Source organism: Centroberyx affinis, unplaced genomic scaffold, assembly GCF_046629955.1.
Source record: "Centroberyx affinis isolate AG114_WGS23_722 - 3 ecotype Tasmania unplaced genomic scaffold, CSIRO-AGI_Caff_v1 ptg002293l_1, whole genome shotgun sequence".
NCBI classification, from domain to species: domain Eukaryota; kingdom Metazoa; phylum Chordata; class Actinopteri; order Beryciformes; family Berycidae; genus Centroberyx; species Centroberyx affinis.
Window position 1 is genome coordinate 187,581 of NW_027280569.1, and position 24,005 is coordinate 211,585.

At 42.7% G+C, this 24,005-nt stretch overlaps 1 protein-coding gene across 1 annotated transcript in view; it reads right to left on the minus strand.

Moving 5' to 3' along the window:
• LOC139655520 (receptor tyrosine-protein kinase erbB-4-like) overlaps positions 1–24,005 on the minus strand; it is a 134,226-nt gene that overhangs the window by 91,437 nt on the left and 18,784 nt on the right. The window contains exon 3 of the mRNA XM_071532956.1: positions 8,998–9,184. Coding sequence (XP_071389057.1) covers positions 8,998–9,184 — 187 coding nt within the window. The remainder of the gene's footprint in view (positions 1–8,997; positions 9,185–24,005) is intronic.

The following is a 24,005-nucleotide window of genomic DNA, read 5'->3' on the forward strand; positions in this document are numbered from 1 at the left end:
ATTCTTATTGCTTCGCTCATATCGTCAAACGCAATTTAACTGACAGGCTTTTTAGACTTTCTTATATTGGCATTTCTACTTTTATTTGTTGATTGAGAACTATGAAATAACACAAATTAAATTATGCAGTGATCAAAAAAGCGTTACTTACATAACTATCTTATATTTTAGATTCTTTAAAGTAGCCGCCCTTTGCCTTGATGGAAAGGCAAAGGCTTTGGAAAGAAATTCATACATCGGCATCAACTTCACTATTTATATTTGTCTAAGAAACAAATTTCAAGCATTTAAGCATAAGCCTTTAGATCAAAATAGTTTTAAGAGAATGAAAAACATAGTACATTCAATCAGGTGTGTCCAAACTTTTGACTGGTAGTGTATTTGTCTATTTTATTCTGTAAAAATAATCAGTAACATTGTTCCATGCATGACTGGCATTTTGTTATTGTTCCTCTTACAGGATTGTCTTTCATTTATTACTGTCTTACTGCTTAAATAGTTGGGGTTACCAAGTTGTCAAGTGGCCACCTACCATCGCGTATGATTCATTGGATTGGGCCCACAACACCCCCAGAAGCAAATTCTGGCATTGCAGAAACCAATTATTATTATTTTAATATTCTTAGTGTTAACTTGATAACTGCAGTATACGGTATCATGGAGCAAGAGGCATTGCTGCTAACTGCTGGGGCTGCCAGGTATGTAGGTCTCTCAGTTAGGCAGGGTCAGCTGATACTGACCTGCAGAACATTATGTGTCAGCCAGTGGTAGTGAACCCTAACATCAAAGACTGGTGCATAGGGCAGCGAGAGACATTGCCCTGGGGGACTATTACTATTCCATTAGAGATCATTTAGCTCTCCTCCCAGGCGTGCCGTGGCCACTAATGGAGACAAATCCGAAGCCCCAGGGTTCCCTCGTCAAAGGATTTGAACAAAAACACCAACGGCAGCACAGCGCCGAAAGCACAACAGTGAAAAAATTGAGCACGGGCACGGCATTACAATGACTTTTGGGTACAAAAGAGTGTGAAAAGGGAAGGGGGGGAAGAAAGGAGAGATGGGAGAATAAATTGCGGACTCAGACGCGGCATCCCATGGTGTGTCTGCGTGTCACCAAATGTCACCTTTTTTTAACGAGCTGTGCTTTGCCGTGTTATCTTGTCTGTTCTTCAGAAGTGACACTGAACAACAGTAAACAGATTATCCTGGTTTTCGGGGCTGTGCTGCATTCTCTCCAGGTGACAATACAACTGAGAGGATTCGGGAATGCGCGGCAAAGAAGCTGAAATGATTCCCGACCGGGCTCGGTGTGAACGCTCTTATCTGAGACGCGCCTGTGTGGATCTTTGGGACATTTTTCATTGCATAACGCTGGAGTGTTGTTGTTTTTCGAATAGGAATGCTGGTGCATTGCTTTGGTGTCCCAACAACCCGAGAAAAGGAGGGAAAGATGAAAGAAAAAAGCTAAACTTTTTTTTTTTTTCTTTTCACAGGCAGACTGAAGGGCTCTCTCGCTTTGCCGATCCACGACTGCAGCGTTTTCTGGGGTAGCAAAGCAGCGTTTGAAGCTGGGAGATATGTTTTAATCATTTGGCGCCTTAATGATGACACTAGATTCATTATTAATGAGCCCCTTCCCTCTACTCTCCCTCTCTCTCACAACAGGCCGGAGTGTGAGTGGGTATTAGCATTAGCTGCTGTTGCTCCATTTGATCTTTGTGTAATTACACCACTTTTTGCAGATTACATCACAAGTTTTATGTTAAGTAAAGAGGCCTTGGAAGTAGGTTTTTTTTTCCCACACAAATTCCCAACACAATTACAATGGTCCTTATTTTTTTTTCTTCCCCCGTTTCTATTTGTTCTTTGCAAGATGGAGAAGCACAGCACGTTTTGTGCTAGGAGAAAAGCAGGAATTCTTCTGCACCTTGGCAGTGAGGTGTAATATAAATATGTCCAGGCAAAGTGCCGAACGTTCATTGTGTATAAGCCTCTCCCTCTTTAGTGCCAATTATGATGGGAGGCCAAAATGTATCCCACAAAAGTGAAAAACGAAGGTGAAAAATGACTAGGTGAGTTGAAAAAAAACAAAGAACAATAACATCTGTCAACTGTCTTCAGGTGAGATGCTGTAAGCGTCTTATTTCTGGTGTGTGCCTTTTTTTTTAGAGTGTAATGCAGGAGATTAAATATCTTTGATGTACTGGATCCTAGGGTCTTTATCGTTTTATCTATTCCCCATTGAAGGGATTTAGCACACAAATATCAAATTCACCCCTCCTGACTCCCAGGAAGACGATTCAGTACCTGGAGAATTAGCGAACTCGTGTGAAAGATTTTTACACTTATCTAAAGCACTATTGATACTTTAAATTGATAAAATGCTATATGTACTTTAGGCAAGTGATGAGGCTTCATTCTTCATAAAACTCAGTTAAGACTGCCATGACGTTATTTTAGACACCAATGTGATATAGTCACAGCTCCTTTGATTCTCCTGTAATCATCATTTTGCAAATCTCCATAGATATGAAGACAAATCTCCATTCGTTTTGCTGACTTAGCAGAGCGGTATGAGTGGGTAAATGAGAAACTGCTTAGAATGCTCATGAACCAGTAAATCAATAGTCATGCTCTAAAAATAAGGATGCACATGGGGTTAATTATGATGAAGTCTATTAATCAATTCATCTCAGCAGCAACTGCTGTTGGTAATTTTATCTAAATACATGCATAAGACTCACAAAAAATGTTCCAATTAGTAAGACAGCGATAGCAAAATATTAGCCTTAAATTATGGGATATTTGGGTTGTTGCCAGGTTGTGAAACTCATCACTGGCAGCGCTACACTACTGTAACTGTACGGTCCCAGTGAGCCTTAAGGCAGGGGAAACAGGTGAGGCAGGCAGCGGGTGCAGGGGGGAGGAGGAGGAAATGGGACGGGTGCTTTGCTTTCCGCACACGGGCACCGGGGCATTGCTGCCAGATGGGGAGTTGGAATCGGAGCTCTCTTTGGGGCACGCCGGGCCATTTGGCTCCCATCCAAATGGGCAATTTCACAGAGCAGGACAGCGGGTAGAAAAAACAACAACACAAAAAAAAGCACACAAACAAAGCAAAAGTAAAGAGTGGGAAGAGGGGGAAACGGGATCTGAAAATGGTTTTAGAGAGGCAGCCTCATCAGAATGAGAGTCTTATGGTGGTTATTATCACCAGTGCCGCGCAGCATGTGCTAATTAGCACTGTGGTGTGTAGTGGAGCATGTTATGTGTGTGCGTCTGAGTGTACATGTGCCTCTACATGCATGTGTTGTGTGTGTGTGTGTGTGTGTGTGTGTGTGTGTTGGTGTGCACTGTGGGTCATTCAGGCTTACAAAGAGCTGTAGGAGCACAGGGTGAATATTAAGTCAAACACAAGAATATCAGAGGAGTTTCTTTAACGCAGATTATTATATAGCCCTGCTGCTATGAAGAGGGCAGAGTTGCATGCATACACACTCTCCAGCCAAATTGAATTCCATGCTTTCTGTGGATTCCCACTGCGTAATGAATCCACAGAGGAATAAAGCCTGCAGCGAAGCTGTTGTTTAATGTATTGTGTGCAGTGAAAAACTCTGAATATATATTACTCAGCCACAGATATCCTCCCTAGATAAGGCCAAAATGGTGGTAGACTGCAAAATGAATTACAAATAACTGCCTTGCCATTCACTCTTATCAATGCATTATACATGGATCTAAGTGAATGTGCATGGTGGTTTTCTTATCAGCATTAGGAGAACAATTTCCCTGCGCCGGCCTGATCGGAAGCTAATTCAAAAGAGAGAATTATATTCCATTTTGGTCCCAGGCAGACAAGTGGAGGGAATCAGGAAGAACAGCACTGATCCATATGCATGGCTGGATCCAGCTTAATTGCAGCGTTGAGGTGCAGTGGGATCAGATGGTATAGACCAAAGGCTTGTGATGTGAAGCACCCGTTCTCAGTGTGTGTCGGCGCAGGAGATGTGTGGAATGTCAGCGGCGGATGGGGGGGCCGGCGGAGAACTTACATCACAGCGGGGACCTGAGGTAAATTGTGTCTCTGGGGGGCTGACAGAGTCTCAAAAAATGTTGTGAAATAAACACAAACTCGTAGACGTACTAGATTATGTGTTGTGGACATAAAAAAGGCTAGGTTATGCTCCTGCACCACGAAAGGATTATGTGACAACACCACAAATTGTACACAGCATTTTCAAATGTTTTTGAAAAGGTCAGGTAAGTTTAGGCAAGTAAAACAACTTTGGTTAAGGTTAGAGTTTGTTTTAACTCAAGTAAGAGTTTGGTTAAGGTTAGACAACTAAAACCATTTGGTTAAGGCTAGGGTAAGGTTTTGGTCTTGGTAAAATAAGAAAAACATTTTCGGAAAACTTAAAGGTAAATGTATCCATCCAGCCATCCTCCCTCCTGACCTCCACACACTCCTTACTGCCCACTGCACAATTTCAATGTTCAATATTTCTACTGCCTGTTTTTAGTTGTGTCTCCTCCACATAATCCTTTCATGGCGGGGGAAACAGATTTTTTTTCTCACTTATCACAAGCTAAGAATTAAGATACCATGCTCATTTCATAAAATTGAATGAGACCAGGCTGCAGGGACATAGCTGGACAGATATGTTGTCCAAGTAACACTGATGCATCCATATGTGGTTGATGATCGCAGCCAGTTAATCATAATCAACGTCATTCCGGAAATTGTATGAAGCGCGTTCGTCATGTGGTGTTTTCACCTAATGGAAAACAAAGTACAACAGAGTGCAAGTCAACACACCCAGGCTGTTTTTCCCTGAATCAAACGACATCTCTAAAAATACAAGGACCATGAAAACCCAACCTACGGTTAACATGCCCTGGCGCTTCGCTTATAATGCTTCCATTCATCCCCTTGAAATTCAAGTTCTTGGTATAGTGTGTTTGTCCTTTTGTGTGTCTGTGTCAGTGCCTTTGTTTGTCTGTGTGCATCCATCACAAACAAGTCCCTTTTATTTTCCATTTCTCCTTTAAAAGTCTTTGATCATAGTGTGTGAAAGATACATTCATTAGCTGCAGTTTTGGGAATGACAGAAACACACAGGGGCAAGATCAGGTCAGGAGAAGTCCACTGCAGGAGAAAAAAAACACTGAAAAAAACACTGAGTGACCCACGATGAGTCAGGTAGGGATGAAATGCCACTTTAGCCCTCCTCTCTTGGCGGGGGCGGCTGAAATGGAAGGCATCCCACTGCTTTACCAGCTTAGGGTGTCAGCATGCCCTTAAAACTCTCAGGAGTCCTTTATCACAGCGCTCTGACTCCATAAAACGCTGCTTATTACATTAAATCTGTCACATGCGCTTTAATGTGGATCACCGTTTGATGGTCTAGCCAAAGATCCCCCACCATCAATGGCAAAAACACTACTGCAAAGTCAACGGTACACATTTTAAGAGGCTGGGATGAATTCTCCACTGTCCAAACTTCCACACACTGAACTGTTCTCCATCAGGCTTGTTGTTCACCGTCCTTGCCATCCTGTTCTTGTAAGATTCCTTTCCTAACTGTATTGTAGGCTACAAATTGAGCCAAAATACATTACCAGTCAAAGGTTTGGACACACCACATTTTTCTTTATTTTTACTATTTTCCACATTTTAGAATAATAGTAAAGGCGTGAAAAAAATGAAATAACACAAATGGAATTATGCAGTGACCAAAAAAGTCAAACAAACAAATCAAAACTTATATTTTAGATTCTTTAAAGTAGCCGCCCTTTGCCTTGATGGAAAGGCAAAGGCTTTGGAAAGAAATTCATACATAGGCGTCAACTTCACTATTTATATTTGCCTAAGAAACAAATTTCAAGCATTTAAGCATAAGCCTTTAGATCAAAATGGATTTAAGATGATGAAAAACATAGTACATTGTCGCTTTTTACTAGATGCTTAATGAACAAATGCACTTGTTCTCCATCCTCAGAAGTTAGAAGGGATACAAAAGGTCTGGAAATTCATTGCGAGACGCTAGACTTTTGTTTAACACTACACTAATTTGGTTCTACTGTGCAACATTTGACAAAGAATTTCCTGCAGTAGTAATGCAGGATAGATGCAGGATAAATTGCAACACCTGGAGGAGAGCGGTGTAAAGCGGGTGGATCGATGCCAGAGTGGAGGCCCCAGGCAAAACACAACAAAGGAAGATGCAGCAGAGGCTCAGCGGGTTCGGGCCAGCACCACGTGTTCACTGGGTGTGACCTTTGCCTTGTGTCGTTCTCACTCTCCTCTGTGCTTCCAAAAATAGAAACACCATAACATGATCTTTAAAGGTGTTGCATGTAGCATTTTTCAACTAATATATCATCAAATCACTGGAAACAAATGAGACGATGATTACTAGCCTCTATCTCACACTAGTGTTCGTGCTAGTGTTCCTCAAAATTAAGACTACATTTCCCATTAACCCCACTGCTTCATGTTGTTTCTTGTCTCCCCTCCCGCTCCCTGGCGTCACTCTGCATGCAATTGTTTTTTTCTTCCGCTTTACTGAGGAAAATAAACGTGTTGGAAGTCATTCTTCCTTTGCTCTTTCACTCCTCCCATCATCTGCCATTGCTAGAAACTCAAAGGTTCAGCTCCGTTTGTGCAGGAAAAACAGCGCCCTCTTCCTGTTTTGTGCCATAAAGCAATTGGCACACAATAGGAAACAGTGTTTTGACTGGTAGAGGTTATCAATCTTCTTGTTCATGGTGGTTGTAGCACCTTTAACAAAAGAGGATGTAGCAAGGCTGAGGGATATTGAAGGATCTGCATTTGCACTGCACTAAGAAAAGAGAAGTGAAAGAACACACAATCTAAGCTGTCAATCTGTTCCTGCACGTCCGAGGCCTCTGCCTCCATTCACTCAGCATGCTGCTGTTTACTATACTATAATATATTACTGTAAGTGTTCATACATTCAAAATATTCCCTCAAGTGTTGGCACTGGCTCATACAGCCTTGGACCTCCTCTCCTCATCCTGCATGGGAGCACATCATTGTAAACACAGTGAACGTCCTCCCTGAGCTTTCAAGACTAAATTCGATTTATCTATCTAGCTCATGTTTCATCCCTGCTTCCAGTTTGGGGTTTTGGGTCCAGCTCATGACCTTCATCCCTCGTCACAGCCTCTCTCTCGACCATCTTCCCTGTCACTCTCCATGGTGTGGTATCAAATAAAGTAGAAATGCTGTAAAATACCAATGTTTTGTGTTTCTTTCCACAAGTGACGGTAATGCTGCTGCTGGCCATTGTGCTTTATTCAGATAATGAGTAAATATGTTATATATAAAGCAGCAAATGTGCCTCTTGGTGCGGGGCTCACACTGATAGCATGCAAAACAGCAATCACTGATACTTTGAAAGATTTCTGACTGTGAATTGTAGATGGCGCTAAACTGATGATCTGCTCTATGGTAGCTCTACTTTTTCTTTTACATTTTAGGCACTTAACTGATGCTTTTATCCAGAGCGACTTAAAGTGCAACAGTAGAATCATTTTAAATTCCTAGATCAGTGGTTCTCAACCTGGGGGTTGGGACCCTCCAGGGGGTCGCAAGATCATTTTGGGGGGTCGTAAGATGATTTATGAGATTTATGAGATCTACTATACAGGTTTATTATCATGTTTTTTTTTTGTGATATGTCTCTAATTTTTGCTTTTTGTGATATACTGCATCATTTTTTGTGAAATACTCCATAGATTTATGCACCTATCCCTCATCTGATAATTGATCAAATGAAAAAGCCTGAAAAGGAAAAAATCATAGTTGAACTGCATATGCACACCTGTAACGGGGGTTGTGAGGGGGGCATTGCTTCGTTTTACGGGTTCACAAAACCAAAAAGGTTGAGAACCACTGTCCTAGATCACCAAAATTACAAACAACCAGTAGTAAGGAGTCCAAAAGTCGCCCTTACATCATTCCTGTGACCATATGATGATCATGCAGGACAGTTGAAGTAGAAACAGTAAAATAAGAGCTAAGGAAATAAATAGAAATGAGTAGAATTGAGATATGATTCAGTCAGGAGAGGGTGATGTGAGGTACTTGTTGAAAAGATGAGTCATCAGCCTATGACAGAAGATGGTGCGTGCCTCTATTATTCTAACTGGAGGTTGGAAGGTCATGCCATCATTGGGTAACACTAAAATGGCAAAGATGAGCTGATGCTGAGGTTATGACCCAAATGTCTGATACCAAGATACATATGAACACAAGATACCCTTTGCAAGTGCAATCCACTTTAACTTATGAACATCTGCATATGCCCTCTAATATTGGAAAAAGAACAGTTGTTACATAAACATAACACAGGCACTTCCAGAAACTTACTCCATGAAACAAGCCTATTTTGGAGTGTGTAAACAAAAATGTAATTAACAGAAAAATAGGACTTTTCACAGCCATTTGATCCCTCTCTATAGCAACACACAGGATTAATTTGCCAGGATAGCAGACACGTTGCTTCAAAAGTTGAGTTCCAATTTCGTGACTTAATTAAAAGGGACCTATTAAATCTGTATCTGTGGGTGTAAAAACAAGTCAAACACAAACGTTTATTGTGCAGGAAATGGCTAAATATTCTACAGGGTGGTGACGGATATATTTCCAATATACAGAAGCATACCTTAATTCATCCATTGAGGGAGTTTAAATCGCTAAGAACCGCTATTTTCACCGCTATTTTCACCGCTATTTTCACCGCTATTTTCACCGCTGATTTATCATAATTACTAAAAAAAAAAATATATCATTTGGTGGCGTTTTGATGCATCAAAAAGTCTTTTATTCTCATTTTTTGCTTCATTTACTTTGTGAGGATGGAAGTGAAAGGGAATAACAGAAATGACAAAGTGTAAGCGGCTTTATGCTGACAGATTGATTGTGCAGTTTATCATCAGACACGCCAACACTGCCATCGCTCTGACTGACCTGTGAGGTTGCGCAGGCCCAGCTGCCTCAGGCCGTAGTACCCGTCCCGGCGGTAGTTGAGGAAGATGGCCAGGGAGTAGCGGCCCTCGTACAGTTTGGTGCCCCGGATGATCCGCAGGTTCTCCAGTGGCAGGTAGTCGAACTGGTTGAGAGCCACCAGCACATAGCCCGTCACCTCTCTGATAGACTGCAGGGGGAGAGGAGACAAGGGAGAGAAATGGGTTCAAAGTCCACATGAAAGGAAATACATCAAATCCAGGAAGTAAAGATGGCATTTCACGGGGTCTTAAAGTTAACTTAATGCAGTGTGGGGCTGGGATGTGAAGGCCATAGGTTTTGTGCACGGAGGAGGAATGACTCAGTTGAAACTTGAGTGAGTTTTATGAAATGGAGATGCCATTTTCTCCTGTTCATACCCTGAAAAAGTTAGGCAACGGTTTTGTTTAGGCAACTTTGGTATCTTTAATCCCCCTTGGATTCCCCCAACCTTCCCCCAAGGTTTGGGTAAAACAACTTTGGTTAAGGTTAGGGTTAAGGTTAGAGTTTAATTTCGGCAACTAAAACTTTGGTTAAGTTTAGCCAACTAAAACAATTTGGTAAGATTTTGGTCATTGTTTAATAAGAAGAACTTTTGCTGTTATATAAACTTCACTCACAGTAGAAAACTTCCTTGTATGAGCTGGGAATTGAACCTGGATCGCTGGAGTTGAAGGCAAGTTTACACACCATCCACCACCTTGACCTCCATGCCCTTACTTTCTTCTTGTTTCTAGTCGTGTCTCCTTCACAGAATACATTTGCGGCGGGGAAACGGATTTCTCTCATTATTCGTGCATGGAACACATTACTTGCATTTTAAGACAATCACGCTCATTTCACAAAATTTCACCAGGCCAGGCTGGGACTCGCTCTCTCCAGTAACACACAATCCAAAGTGACAAAAATATCAGCATACTCCTGGACTGATTACAATTCTCTTCTGATTAGAGTCTCTGGGCTGTTCTTTGAGGCACAATGAGGCATTATACAGCATAATATGATACTTACAAACCCAAATTCTGTGTTTTAATAGCAGCATTTGATTGATACTTTTAGTATTTGTACAAAACTACAAGTCGAAAATAGTAGTTGTATTTGATTTGATTCCAGATCCAGTACATGAGTAGTAGCATTTCAAAATGTTTGTTTTCACCTACTTGGACCACCAGATATAGGTGGGGTTTACCAAATCAGCTGCCAAACAGAAAACAATCTGAATGTTTTCTCATTATATTGTCCTATATCACAAATCTCACCCATCAGGTACTAAGGCTCAGAATTATCAGTAAGTAATATTTGACCCAGGTCTGACTGAAAGCGTGAGATTCCCCTAAAAGGAGAATAAAGAATTTGGACTCAGTTCAAGTTTAAAGGCCTTGGCTTAATGCCTGACTCAGAGAGACATAATATGCATAGAGAGCTGCTCTCCAAAACACTGCTGAGTGCCTTGCTGAAGAGCATGACAGACCTCAACCATCTATCTCAGTGCACATCAACTGACCTTCTCAAAACTCACTAAAAATCAGGCTGATTACCTCTGCGGTACGCACTTGATGAGGCAAATTAATTCAACTGCAAAGTCGGCCTGAAGGATGAGGCCGATGCGAGCGCTTTGAATTTGTGCAGATTTTTTATTTTAATTCTCTTCCCCAGAAAAGAGTTTGTCCTCGTCCCAGGGTCGTCTCTCAAACAAATAAAGAAGAAAACTGAAAAACAAAATCATTCCTACCCCTGTTAACTTAGGTTAGAAGGTCAACCATTCACAGCACTATGTTATCACATCAACAGATAATAGCTCTTCAGACAGCCAAGAAAAAAACTCCTGCCAGCTGACAGTCCTATCAATCACTCTGACAGCCAATCACAACCTCACATACATCATTACCGGATACTCAAACCTAGCTTTAACCAGTGGTGTCTGTGTGTGTGTGTGTGTGTGTGTGTGTGTGTGTGTGTGTGTGCATGTGCATGTGTGCGTGTGCAAACACAGCTCAGTCCCTTGTCGCTATGACCTCAACTCTGTGGCCATGCAATATTCATCTGAGTTGCTGAAACAGCAGCCCAAGCTTACTTCTACACACACACACACACACACACACACCACACACACACACACACACACACACACACACACACACAAACAGCTGTCAAATGCCACACTAACACACATCTCACCGGCCACCACTGACAAGTCTAATTAGAACACTGCATTTAAAGGAAAAAAAAATAAAAATCTAATGGATCTACTTACAAGGTTCAACATTGACTCATACAGTAGAGGCAAGCAGCACTTGACAGAAACATAATTCATTCCTGTGGCTTTTTCATTTTTTGATTTGGTTCAGACTTAGGTCTTATATGCATAAACTCAAAGTAGCACTGAGCAATGCTGATATTCCTTCATGTACTGCACAAAATTCTGCATGATCATTAAACACTGAACCATCATTCAAGGGCATTTTAAATATCTCGCAACGGGGTATGAAGGGAAAAGGTTCTGAAGCAATGGGCAGTTAAACAGACTTCTTAATGACCAGAGACAGGCCAGTAATGATGTGGATGATTGGTTAGGAGGGAGGGAGGAAATGAGTAATGTGAGGTTTGATTGGCTGGTGACCCCTTGGGGGATGCTAGTGGAGACTGACAGTTAGGACACAGTATGTGGAGCGCCTGTATTTCGGGATAATAGCAGGTAGCCGAGAGTAGCTTCCATATTGAGTACTCAGCAAACACAGCACACCTGCCAAGTTGGCCTATTGTAACACTACCACAATAGGCAGGGAACAGACAGTGGAGGTGCTTATTAGCAAGATTACAATGTGTCAATCACTGGAAGAGAGAAAGAACAACATAATAAAAGAGCAGTAGAATCCATTTCAATGGAGCTTTTGATTAGCATATTATTGCAAAAGGATTTCCATTGTGAGGTACTCCACTGCCTGTCAAAAACCCCTTAGCGAACTCATTTTCTGTAAAAAAAAAAAAAAAAAGGTTTTCTGAAAATCCTTTATGTTTTGTTAGAGAGTTACCAAATTGTGCAACTCTGTGCAACTTGTGACTCAGCCTCTAAAAACAAAGTAAAGAGAGAAAAAAAAAGAGCTTTCTTCTCCCGGGGCTCGATGATCTGGCCCCGTGGTTGGGAGTCGTGCTGTTTCATCGGCGCGACCCCGCCGTGACCCCGTGTTTACTGCTGCGGGCCGGGGGGCCCGGCGAGCTGGCCCCGTTACCACTGTTACCGCCGTAACCCCCAGGTGCCTGCCGGGGGCGCTGTGACCGGGCAGCGAGGAGGCGGCTCCGCTCCCCGACCCAGCTGTAGGCATGCACTAGGCTGGCATTAAGCTGGCAGACTCCACAGTGCCTCCACTGTGCCCCCTTCTCTCTGCCAGCCTCCGGGACCGCTGGCAAAACCAAAGAAAAACTGTTTCCCTGTTGCTTAGCAACCAGAGGAAAGCCTTCCAGCGGGAGTGAGGGAGAGCAAAGAGAGAGAGAAAGCAGGGAGAAGAAAAAAAGCAGACTTAGAAAGGATTTTTTGTTGTAATTTACCTAATTAAATTAAAGGATTACTCTGCCCTTTTTCAGTAAATTTGTTTCGCTTTGACACTATTTAATTTCCTTCCGTTAGCCCTAAAATGTTTTTTTTTGTTTTTTTTTAAAGCTTTCTAGATCAATATTTCTCTGCATTCCTCTGTGCTGGAGCAGGGAGGAAGCAGGGAGAGGGGAGGAGGGAGGTCCGGAGGGAAGTAAACACAAGCACCTGCATTTCCCCTCCTGCCGCATCAACTGCGCTCTGTTTCAAAAACACAAACACAGGAGCTGAAGGATGCTACTCGGAGAAGCTTGCCATGCCCACCATCGCCCGCCTGGTGGGCGATGTGCTCAGATTTAACAAGGTGGACGGTGGGCAGGGAAACTGTTGTTATTTCCCTCATATTGTCTCAAAAATCCAGACTTAACAAGGCGAGGAGGAGGGCTAATTTGTGGCAACAACGTACGTGAACCCCCCTCCACCCCCCATCGCTCACACACACATCCGCACACACACACACACACACGCGCTCCCATCTCCATCCCTTCATCCTCCCCTCAAATGACCCCTTGCTCATCACATTACAGCTGCGAATGTGATTAAAGTGGCTTTGAGAAGAGAAAGACCATCAAGTCTTTACAAGGCCTGGCGCAAGCCCAGGTCATTATTTTAGAAACCATTTTGACTGGGTCTTTTGATACCAGCTTGACTCGGATGGATCAAGAGTGTTTTGTTTTTTTCTGCTGTGAGAATCACAAAGGGTTTGAGCGCAGCTTTGCTTACCGCATCCCTGTGTTACACACTAAACGCACATCTCACACACACATTCAACACAACCTTAACACGGTAACCCCCCCCACACACCTACGCGCAAAATGCCACAAGGCACAGACAGAACACGGGTCAGCTACCCATGATGCATCGCAAGTTTAACGTTTCCTCTAGCGCTTTTCTCCATCAATCGCAGGCAATTAGCGGCCGAGTGTGGAGCGCTCAGTCAAACAGAATCCCACGCGGTCCCGAAAGGTTTGCTTCCTCTCCGTTTCTTTTTTGGGTTTCCCTCTGGGCATGAAAATGTGAATTTCGTGTGTTTTCATTTTCATGTGTTTGTAAATCGTGTCTTTGTGAGTTCAGGATGCGTCACATCGAGAGGGTGGAAAGGCTCCCGCAAAAAGAGCCAAGAGTGATTTATTTATTTGACACGACATAATCATGATAGAAAGTGCCGGTGCCGTCTTGGAAACAGAACCGGGATTGCTGCGCTCAGGCACCTGTGACCTCGCTGGATGTGTGTTTGTGTTTTTCAGCGTCTCGCAGCTATTCAGTCCGCCAGGCGCTGCGGCTTGCACTTGAAATGTGTAGTGCTTGCACTGTAGGTTTTGGGGGGGAGGGAGTATTTGTATTCGAGCCAGCATTCAAATGAACCAACAATTGTTTCGCAAAGTAAACAGTTTTATCAGTTAATGAATTGAGACATGTTTTCTTGGCATGCAGAGACGACTGTTTTTGTGTCATAATTCAGTAACAGTTGGTAAAGAGAAAGCAGAGGCGAGAGAGGAGAATATTAAATGCTGGGTGAAGAGGAGAAAAAGAAGAGCATTAGAGGACTAGCATTCAGGAGTTTTTCTATTTTCAACTCAAATCTGGCTTTACAGACACTTACGCAAGCTAATCTAACAAAACCCATGATGTTTTTAGGCTAATAACCTGTATGTCTACAATAATTTATTCAACCAACTTTACTTTGCAGATACTCGGGAAACCTTGCCGACACAGCCAATAGATTTGCATACAAATTTCTCCAGAATAATTCGGCGAGCCAGTTTAAGTCTTCCCCAGAATCGCCGTTGGGTTTCACCCCAGATTTTGAGAAACACACTGCATAAGAGGAGAGAAATATGAAATGAGAACATTATGGGTATACGCTCTCCATCCGGGTACTTGCAGGATGCCTGTTGTACCTCCATTAACACCTGTTAGCTTTACAAACGTATTGATTCTTACAATTATACTGTTTGTTCAGAATTAGTTTACTGTAAAAATGTGCGGTCTGGATGGGAAATTTTGAGTGTATATCTCACTAGCCTGTTTTTCTTTTTCTTTTTTTCACTTTCCCATGTGTTGTGCTAGCCAAAATTAAAGGGGAATAAGCAGGTCGGGAAAAATGTGACCCTAGGCCGCTTTATATCAGAAAAAGTTTAAGTTCAATTGAATGACCCTGTATATTGTAAAACACTATTTTAAAGTTCATGAAAAGATCAAAAATCTATAAAATATCTCCCACAATAAGGCTGTTTTTGTTGAGGCATTTTGAGTCATGAATAGCATAGAGAGAGAGAGAGAAAGAAAATAGAGAATAAAAACATATTCTGTGAAAGGAGGAAGGTGGAGAAAGTTAAAGTGAGGAGGGGAGGTGAACAAAGAGAAAAAATTGAGGACAGTGAATCTATAGAAGAAGAGATGGGTTCAGGGTTTGGAGGTGCAGTATAGTGAACGATTTGCAGCAAATGCACAATGGTAGTGGGAAGGGAAGTGGAGCACAAAGGAGCTATATTTTAAAGCATAATTAATAGTGCACCTGTTCCCGTCATATGGATGAGCGAGAGAGTGTAAATGAGTTAGATGGCTAGAGGAAGAGAGAGACAGAAGGGGGAAGATTTGGGGGGAAGGAGGGAGGAAAGGAGGGAGTGCGCAGGAGGAAGGGAGCGAGGAAGGGATGGAGATAGGGAGGGGGAGTTACGTGGACGGTGGGGGGAAATAGGCATCATGCGGGGAGAGAAAAAGTATAATGACACCATTACGAAATACAAGAGATGGGACACATATTATGGTGATTATGGCTCATTTCCATACATATAGAGCACTCTGCCAGTGAGTCAAGGAGAGTGCAGCGGTGCATGTCAGCAGCAAGACTGCCGACTCTCCACAGTTTGATCCAACTGGAGCACCGGCGCAATCTGACTCCTCCACACGGCAGCAAAGTCAATGGGCGGGCAGGGACCTGTTTACCAATTCGCTTCAATGAGCTCTGTAAGAGAAGTATGCACTCCTTCACCTCGTGCGACTGTTTGGCAGCTAAGTATGCTGAGAGCACTTGGGTGTGACATTCAAGATTTTGAAAATTCCTGTTCAAAAATCAAGGCCTTTGAGCGGAGGGCCATTGACTTTGAAATGAATGAAACTCCAGCACCACAAAATGTCGCCATGAAAATGATTGACTCGTTCACTGTAGTTGTTTGTTTGTTGAGTTTGTGAGGATTTTTTTTTTTTATATATATATATTTTGTGAAGACTTGTAAGAAACATCTCAAGTTTATGTTGATCGTAATCAATCGTGAATCAACAGGCTGAAGAAGGAGAAGGGATTGTGTGTGTGTGTGTGTGTGTGTTTGTGTGTGTGTGTGTGTGTCAGGGGATGGGGTGTGGGTTTGCTGCTCACTTCAAATAGAAACCAGATCAAACATGGAGGGTGGAGAGTGTTTTGAACCCACACACCACTTTTCATGTCGGTGGCGCAGAGCGACATGAAATCCACTCACTTTATGGTATTTTAGCTTCTCCACCAGCACATCAGGGGGAAAGGAAAGCCAATTTCTTGCTAAACTCAATCAAAAGACATATTATTGTGCAGGGTTTCTGTGAAAGAGGATCTACTTTAAGTGCTCCGAATCGGGACCGACCACACCGCCTGTAATTGTGACCAAACGCCATGAACCCGGGCTCATCTCACCCATTTTGCATGGGAAAAAGTCTGATCAAAAAACACTTTTTGATTAATTTCTTAAAAAGGAGAGTGGGCAGTCCACTCAAGTATTTTTATTCTTAATTTAGACAGTGGGAAAGGAGAGAGCAGAGTAGGGGAGACATGAGAGAGAAAGCTCTAGTGGGATTCCATCCTAGTGGAGGTTTGTATGGTTCCAATTTAAACAAAGTCATTTATTGATTTATATTATTTTATACCATTTTAATTTAAGCAATGATCAAATATGTCTCACAATGTGCCTGATTTTCCCTTTACTTATTGAGAAGCAAGTTTGGATAGAGACTTAAAAACACACAGACATGTTTTAGTTTCAACACGGTTAGCTAGTGTCAGTGAGGCACGCCTGTCACAGCAATGACTTTGGGATGACACAGTGATGTGTGTGTGTGTGTGTGTGTGTGTGTGTGTGTGTGTGTGTGTGTTGGTGTGTGCCTCTAGTGGCAGCTGCGCGACTGGCTTTGGGCGATGACATTTATTGTCTCAGACAGCCCGACAATCTCATATAAGCCTGTTTCATGAGCGGCGTCCATGAGGCGTCTGTGTTGTCAAGACACATTTACAGTAAAGGCCCTGGGTCTAAAATTTAAATTACCAAAGGGGAAACTTTGCAGCGCATTAGCAGGCAAGACTAAAACAGTGACAGTGCAGTACTGTATCTGATCCTTAAGCTGCAGTGAAAACACTAATACATAACTCATGAGGCGAGGCTGGTTGTAGCAACCCAGCAACAGTCGCGCACAGCGTATCGCATTATGCTGTAGCCTTTGGGGACCCTACATAATGCAGTTATGTGACAAAGCTAGTGCACGTCAGCCACAGGCTAGCTTCTGTTTGCTTGACAGTGGGTATGGTGGGAGGCAGAGAGACGTATAAGGGAGCTATAGCATGCTATCTCCTAGCACCTAGCTCCGGTATCTCACACTTAATTCCCTCATTATTCATGGTCATCCCAGTTTAGGACAGAGATTTTGAGAGCTGGCAGGATTAGTGGGAGTCCAGCCGGGAGGAAAAGGAGGAGGGGGAGCTGAGTGGTCTCTACGGCCCAGTGTCAGTGCTCCTCTCTAGGGAAGAAAAGGTGCTTAACTGCCCTTCCAAGTGATTGATGATTGGGCCTGGTGGAGAAGAGAGATGCAGCCACAGGTAGACCATGTGGGACTTTGCTTAGGGTAATCAATTTCTGTCAATGGGAAAGAAGACAAAAAGCGAGAATTCCCATTGTGAATGTGTGCTACTGTACGTTTGGGTGCAATGGCTATGTTAACTCCTCATGTGTTAGACACTTTCTAAAAGTGCAAAGATGTTCATTTAGACTGTATGGACCAGAAGATGTGAAACAATAATCTACAGTGGATAAGCAGAATATAATTGGCACAATAGGGGCGCCAGTGTTCACCTCTATAGCTAAACAACCAAAGCCCTGATTCCCTTTTTCCTCTTAATGAAGCAAACTGGAATTTGTAAACTACAAATATATTCAGGCCAGGTAACCAGGCAGCTGTGGGCCTGATTACAACAGTGTCAGATTTGATCTGTCTTGTCTCTTTATAAAGTGAAAAGTGAGGGGAGGGGAGGGGAGGGGAAGGGGGGAGGGGGTGTCAGCCATTTTGCACAGTGGAAAATGATGGCGATGGCGTTGTCAGCTGTTGTGAAGCATGCCACGTTTCTCTGCTAAACTACTTCATTACTCCAGGATCAAATTGCCCTAATCGGAGATGGATGTCTGATTTGTGGGAACACAAGGTGTGTGTGTGTGTGTGTGTGTGCCTGTATGTGTGTCTCTGTATGTGTGTGTGTGTGTGTGTAAGTGTGTGTGTGTGTGTGTGTGTTGCATGCTCGCCCATGCGTTTACCTGCTCGCATGCATGTGCATTTGAAGAGGGGGTGTGCTGGCAGCATCAATCAATTCCGCAACGTAATGAAATCTGAGATAAGGCATAAATGACAAGTGCCATTTGCGGCACAATACAGCTCAATTCAATGTAGCATAAAGAGTGTGCAGCGAGGGTGAGTCCTGAAATTCTGCCTGGCTGAAGGAAAAGAGCACACCTTTAGAAATCAAGTTCAACAGCAGATTACTCATCTCATATCATAAACTGTAGAGAAGGAGAAATGTCATATGCCAAGTGTTACATCCTTGCGCGCGTGCGTGAGTGAAAGATGGACGATAAGCACTTCTGTTGCTTCCATTTCCTAGCTTGTGCATGTGCTATCTTAGCCAAGAAACACTTGCAAAAAACTATTTCCCTTCTCTACGGGGGTGGGGGGGCTCATCTCTTCCGCAGCCCAAGGCATCTTTCCTTTTATAGCCCATATGCCCTCATTCCTCCAGATCTCACACATTCGGGTAGATAAGGCCGACTAGCCATTGTGAATATGAAATCAATAATGTAGAATATAAATCAATAATTTGGACACTTGTCAGATGTTGGACACATCGCTTATAATATACTCTACTCTGTACTGTCTGGGCATGTGTTACTGCCAAGGAGTTGATATGAATCAGAATCAGAATGGCTTTATTTGCTATGTGCAATAAATGAGAATTTGATGACATTAGCACTGGGACATACTCAAATACTGACATAAATGCATACTGACCTCACATTTAGTGTAAGGGAACAGAAAGTTTAGACTACATGTTTCTCTGTAAATAGATCCCATTTGCACCTGCCATTAAAATTTGTCTTGAGTGATCGATTACACTCATCCACATAAAAATCCAGGTGTAAATTCACCCTTAGGTGGTTTGAGATGCATTGTGGCCGCAAAATGGCCAAGTGTATATGCAAATGTTTCTCCAAGCCACATACGTAATCTCTATACTCCTCCAAAACGTTACCGAAACCCGAAAGAGAAATAGCGCGCAGTTTTGTTTTGATCTGAGCGGAGCGGAGGAAACAAACACCGGCAGGCTACAGGCGAAAACCTCTACCATCGGTTGGATATGGAAAAGACTCCTGGCTGAAGTACAAATGAAACCAGATGTTTACTGTCATTGTGGACAGAATTTGCATATTGTGAGGGAAAGCGCAGGGGGAGGGCGATCGGATTGCTATCTGGCTGCCGAAGACGCATTTCTGATAACAAATGTAAATGTAATGCGGATAAATCGCATCCGGACGCAATCTGGATGCAAGTCGCATGAAATGCCAGGTGTAAATGGGGTAATAGATACAAAACAACATTCTACTGTTTGACTATGGCACACAGCAGGTTCCAGCCGTAGGGAATCCAACAGTGCAATGGGACAATATACCATGAGATAGTTTTAGAGTAGGATGGAAATGCATGGAAAACATTCAGAGTGGAGTATGGACATAGCTCCTGAGGCTCAAGTGGAGGAGTGTATAAAGATTTGCTCAGTCATTTCTGTATAAGCAATGCGAGAGTGTGTAAAATACATTAGGTAATAATAAATAGGATGGACTAGACAGTAACAGTCGTGGGATTAACATTTCAATAGATTGTGTAAAGGGAAAATAATGTGATGGAATAAACAGTAACTCTGCATTCACACTGCAAGCAACTAGGTTGCAGATAACTGGAAAGCTTTGAATGGCTGCAATCAACTTCTCATCCATTTTGCACTTGCCAGGCGGGACTATTGCTCATGAAACAAAATCACACTGCTGGAGAAACACGAAGGCGGGTAAAATCTGGCTGTTGACAGCTGATGACCGTGAACAATTCAGCTGTGGTCAAGTTTTCTCAGCTGACAAGCTTGTTGATTGTCTATACATTGGCTGAGTTTCCATGGTCTATAGGAAATCAATGGACTTCTGGTGATTGTTGATCAGATTACTCACAGTGTGAATGCGGGGTAACAATATTGATCAACCCGCTAAGAGCTAGTCCAAGCCCAAAGACTAGTGAATGGCAAACTAAGAAACATTACTAAGATAGCAAGAAGGCGCTGAAAACTATGAAAGAATACAACAGCAATCGGCAAGTTCGCACTTTGGTGCCCCCAAGTTGTTAATTTGAAGGACTTCATTACCCACAAATCATGTAATGTGATATGATTTGCTCAATGCTGTTTTGTATTTCGCTCTTAGGTTTTGAAAGTTTTGTATTTCGCTGTTAAGTTTCAATTTGTCACTTACTGTGCGCCGAGAACATTTCCCCACCAGTGACCATACTTGACACCAAAAATTAATTTGCAAAAATAGGGTGAATCTACAGCATCTCGATAAGGAGGTATGGGACGCTCTTCTCTGTTGCAGACCCAGATTTGTGATTTAGGCTGACAAGACGGGTGTGTTTTTTTTTTAACAGAAAATGCTTCTCTATTGAAGCTTTAACACCCACAGCCAATAAACTAGTGGGTGCTCTAAGGTCAGCACATAAGTCTGAGTTTCATCCAGTGGCAGTTTGTAAGGGCTCTCAACATCCGGGCTGGGAATGAATGGAGAGGCGGGGGGTCACTCAGTCACCTCCATGGCTGCATCCTAATTCCAAACACACAAAGACAGACACACACACACACACACACACACACACACACACACACACACACACACAAACACACAAACACAAACACAGAGACACAAGCACAAGACACACACAATGCACACATACATACGCACATACAAACAGACACGCGAGCGCACACACATACACACACGCGTACACACACACAATGCAAATGTCACTGAGGAACGCAATCTGTTCCTTCCACTCGGCGTGGCAGGAGCGGCGTGATGCGGCGCATATTTGCCCAAAGCCAGCTGCGAGAGGCAGATATTAAAAAGGCATCGGGAGAAACAATTTACACAGACCCATAAATTAAGCCGTGGCGAAGACGCGTTTTAATATCCGCGAGGGGGCCGGGGGCAAGGCTGGGCGCGCTGAACGGCGGGGCAGGGGTCCTGGATGTGACACCCGCTGAAGGTGCCGCTTAGTGACACTTACGACTGCAGCGAGAGAAACTTTCATTCCCAGCAGTGCGGTGCCAAGGCACAGCATGACGAGGTGAACAAGACGGGATAATGGACCCAAGAGGGCAACGACAGCAGAAAGACATGAGAGGATAATACTTTTCATAATAATAACGTGAGTTCTGCGTCATTCTTGCCTGGATTCGTGTTTGGTATTGAGCTTCTGCGCCCATTATTTCAATATTTTGTATTCATTTTGTGCCAACTGTGATACATTATTGATTCCAGAGACAGATTTCAGAGACTAAAACCTCTAGTCTCTGAAAAGCTGCACCACAGCGTGATACTGACAACAGCCTCCTCTTCAGACAATGCATTCTGCAAGACAAAGCAACTTTTCAATGAAAAAAGCAGTGACACCTCAAAGGTTAATATGGCACTTCTGATGGTTTTTGGAAGTGTTTTTTTAAGATGTTCTGCTGCAATTGTAGCACATTACAGTGATGCTTCAGCACATGATGGTTCCCAAATATCTCAATAATGATACCAAACAATTTTTCAAAGCTATTACTTCCTATCAAGGCACAGATAACATGACACCCACAAGCCGAACTGCTGGTATTGTTCTTTAAAAAAGGATAAAAACCAAGAATACTGACCTTGTTTGGTATTGTTTCTATGTCATTCTCTTCTTCCTGACTAGTAACACATAACAGGGTCCTCCATGACTCAATGGATCCTGATTCTAACACGGTCAAGGATTCACGTTTAATTGTTTGTGGGGCCACTGATATATATCTGCTTATGATGCTGTAAAGTGCTTTGAATAAAAGCATCCACAAAATTGCATAAAACTCTGCCTTAACTTTCTCTCTCTCCAACTTGTGTTTTTTCTCTTTCAGTGCTCTCTTCAATTTTTTATATAATAATTATTTTTATTATTTTTATTTTTTTTCCCCCGTCTCATCTTATGCCACCGTCATTAGCCTAAGAATGGAAAAAGTGGGAATGCAAATACAATGGGGACATTGTCAACGTGAGATTATCAAACATGTGAAATGCTTTGCATGCACATAATGTGGGACTTGGAGTGCATATGCAAACAAGCCGCTTTAATCAACATTGGAGTTTTTACAGAATTGGGTAAATTCAGGCTGTGCGGAGTACACTCTGTGGAATATGCAATTGCAAAAATCTTGCAATCTGTTGTGAGTCACGAAATCTTTAGGAAATGGCATAAAAACCCAACATGCATGCATAATAGATCTTGCAGCTATGATGTGCAGCCTTCAAAAAGGCATATGATCTCAGAGCACCATTGCACGAGCACTGTTAAACAGAGCCAGACACAAAATCTTTCTGTCTCGTGGACCGCTCTCATAATGTAACTATTCATACGTTAGCAGCTAAGATCTAAGGACTTCAGAAAGTTCATGGGAAGTTGTGGGAGACAAGTCTGGGACAGGAGAAACTCTATTATTTATTTGTGTTTTGCTGTGAGTGGTGATATTTCTTGGCCTGGCCTCACTCTTCCCTGCAGAAGTGCTTGACTGTTATACTCGCAATGTTTCCCAACTTCGCCGGGTGCTGTCAGAAGAGACACAGCGGATGTTTGGGTTTCCAGTCAAAACAGAATGAGATACAGAGCTGTGGAATGAAGCTGTCCACGGAAATTTAGAGGACGCGTGTCGTACTCCATGCGGGTCGACACCAATATGCCTGTAGGTGTGGTAGCAGTCGGCGAGTGCACCGGTAGGTCAGTTGGCAAAATTCAACCCGCTAGCTTGATGTTGAAGCGAGGTGCACCAACTCCAGGCGATAAAGAGAACTGAAATAGGCAGAAGTACTTTTTTCATTTACCTCTCCAGAAAATGACTCAAGAAAAACAGAGCACCTCACTGAAAAACACTCAAGTACTTAGTTACTTTCAAGGGAAGATTGCTGCTATTTTGTGTATATTCCAAAATCTCTGTCCAAAAATTAAGAGATTACCAGGTATCGTTGCCCAAATTTTGGGGATGTTTCCTTTTATTTAATATCAACAAAGCTATGGTATAGTTTTAGTATTTTAATCCGTTATGTCCTGAATGACTGTTTTACTGTAAATACCAGATCATCATTCTCAGGTCTAAAAAGAAAAAGAGGAGAAGAAGAAATTAAGTAAATACTTAAAAAAGAAGTAGCATTAAAGGAATATAATTTAGCAATCTACTCTAGCCTGAAGCACAGCAACTGGAGCAATTGTTACCTGTTACTTTTTACCTCTACGTAGAGATACATGTTTTACACAAAATTTGATTTTAATGGCAAATGTGCCTTAAAGCCCATATGCCAGCACAGGTCAGGAAATAAATTCCAGAAGTGAATCTAAATGTAGCACTCACTAATAAAACCATTTGCAGCTGGTAATAAGATATCACAGGTGTGAGCGGAGAGGAATGGAACATTATTTGACACTAAAGGAGTCAGAGAGAGTGGGAAATGAACAGGATTGGTTGTAGGGGAGGGGAAGACACCACTAGCTCTGTACCCATTCCTCCTGGCCCCATGCATCTGCCACCATAATTTGCGATAATGACGGCATCCCAGCAGGGCCACTCTGTGTGGAGTGATTTAGAATTGATTTAGTGCATTAATTACGCCCCTGTTACGCCGGTGTCATGGACAATATTTTACAATTTGATAAGCAAAAGACGCACCGTGGGATCATTTTGATGAATTGCGAGGGTTCGGTCGTGGCGCGCTTTTATGGTCGTACCTTTTAATTTAACGGTAATCACTTTCCCCCTCCACACCGTAAAAAG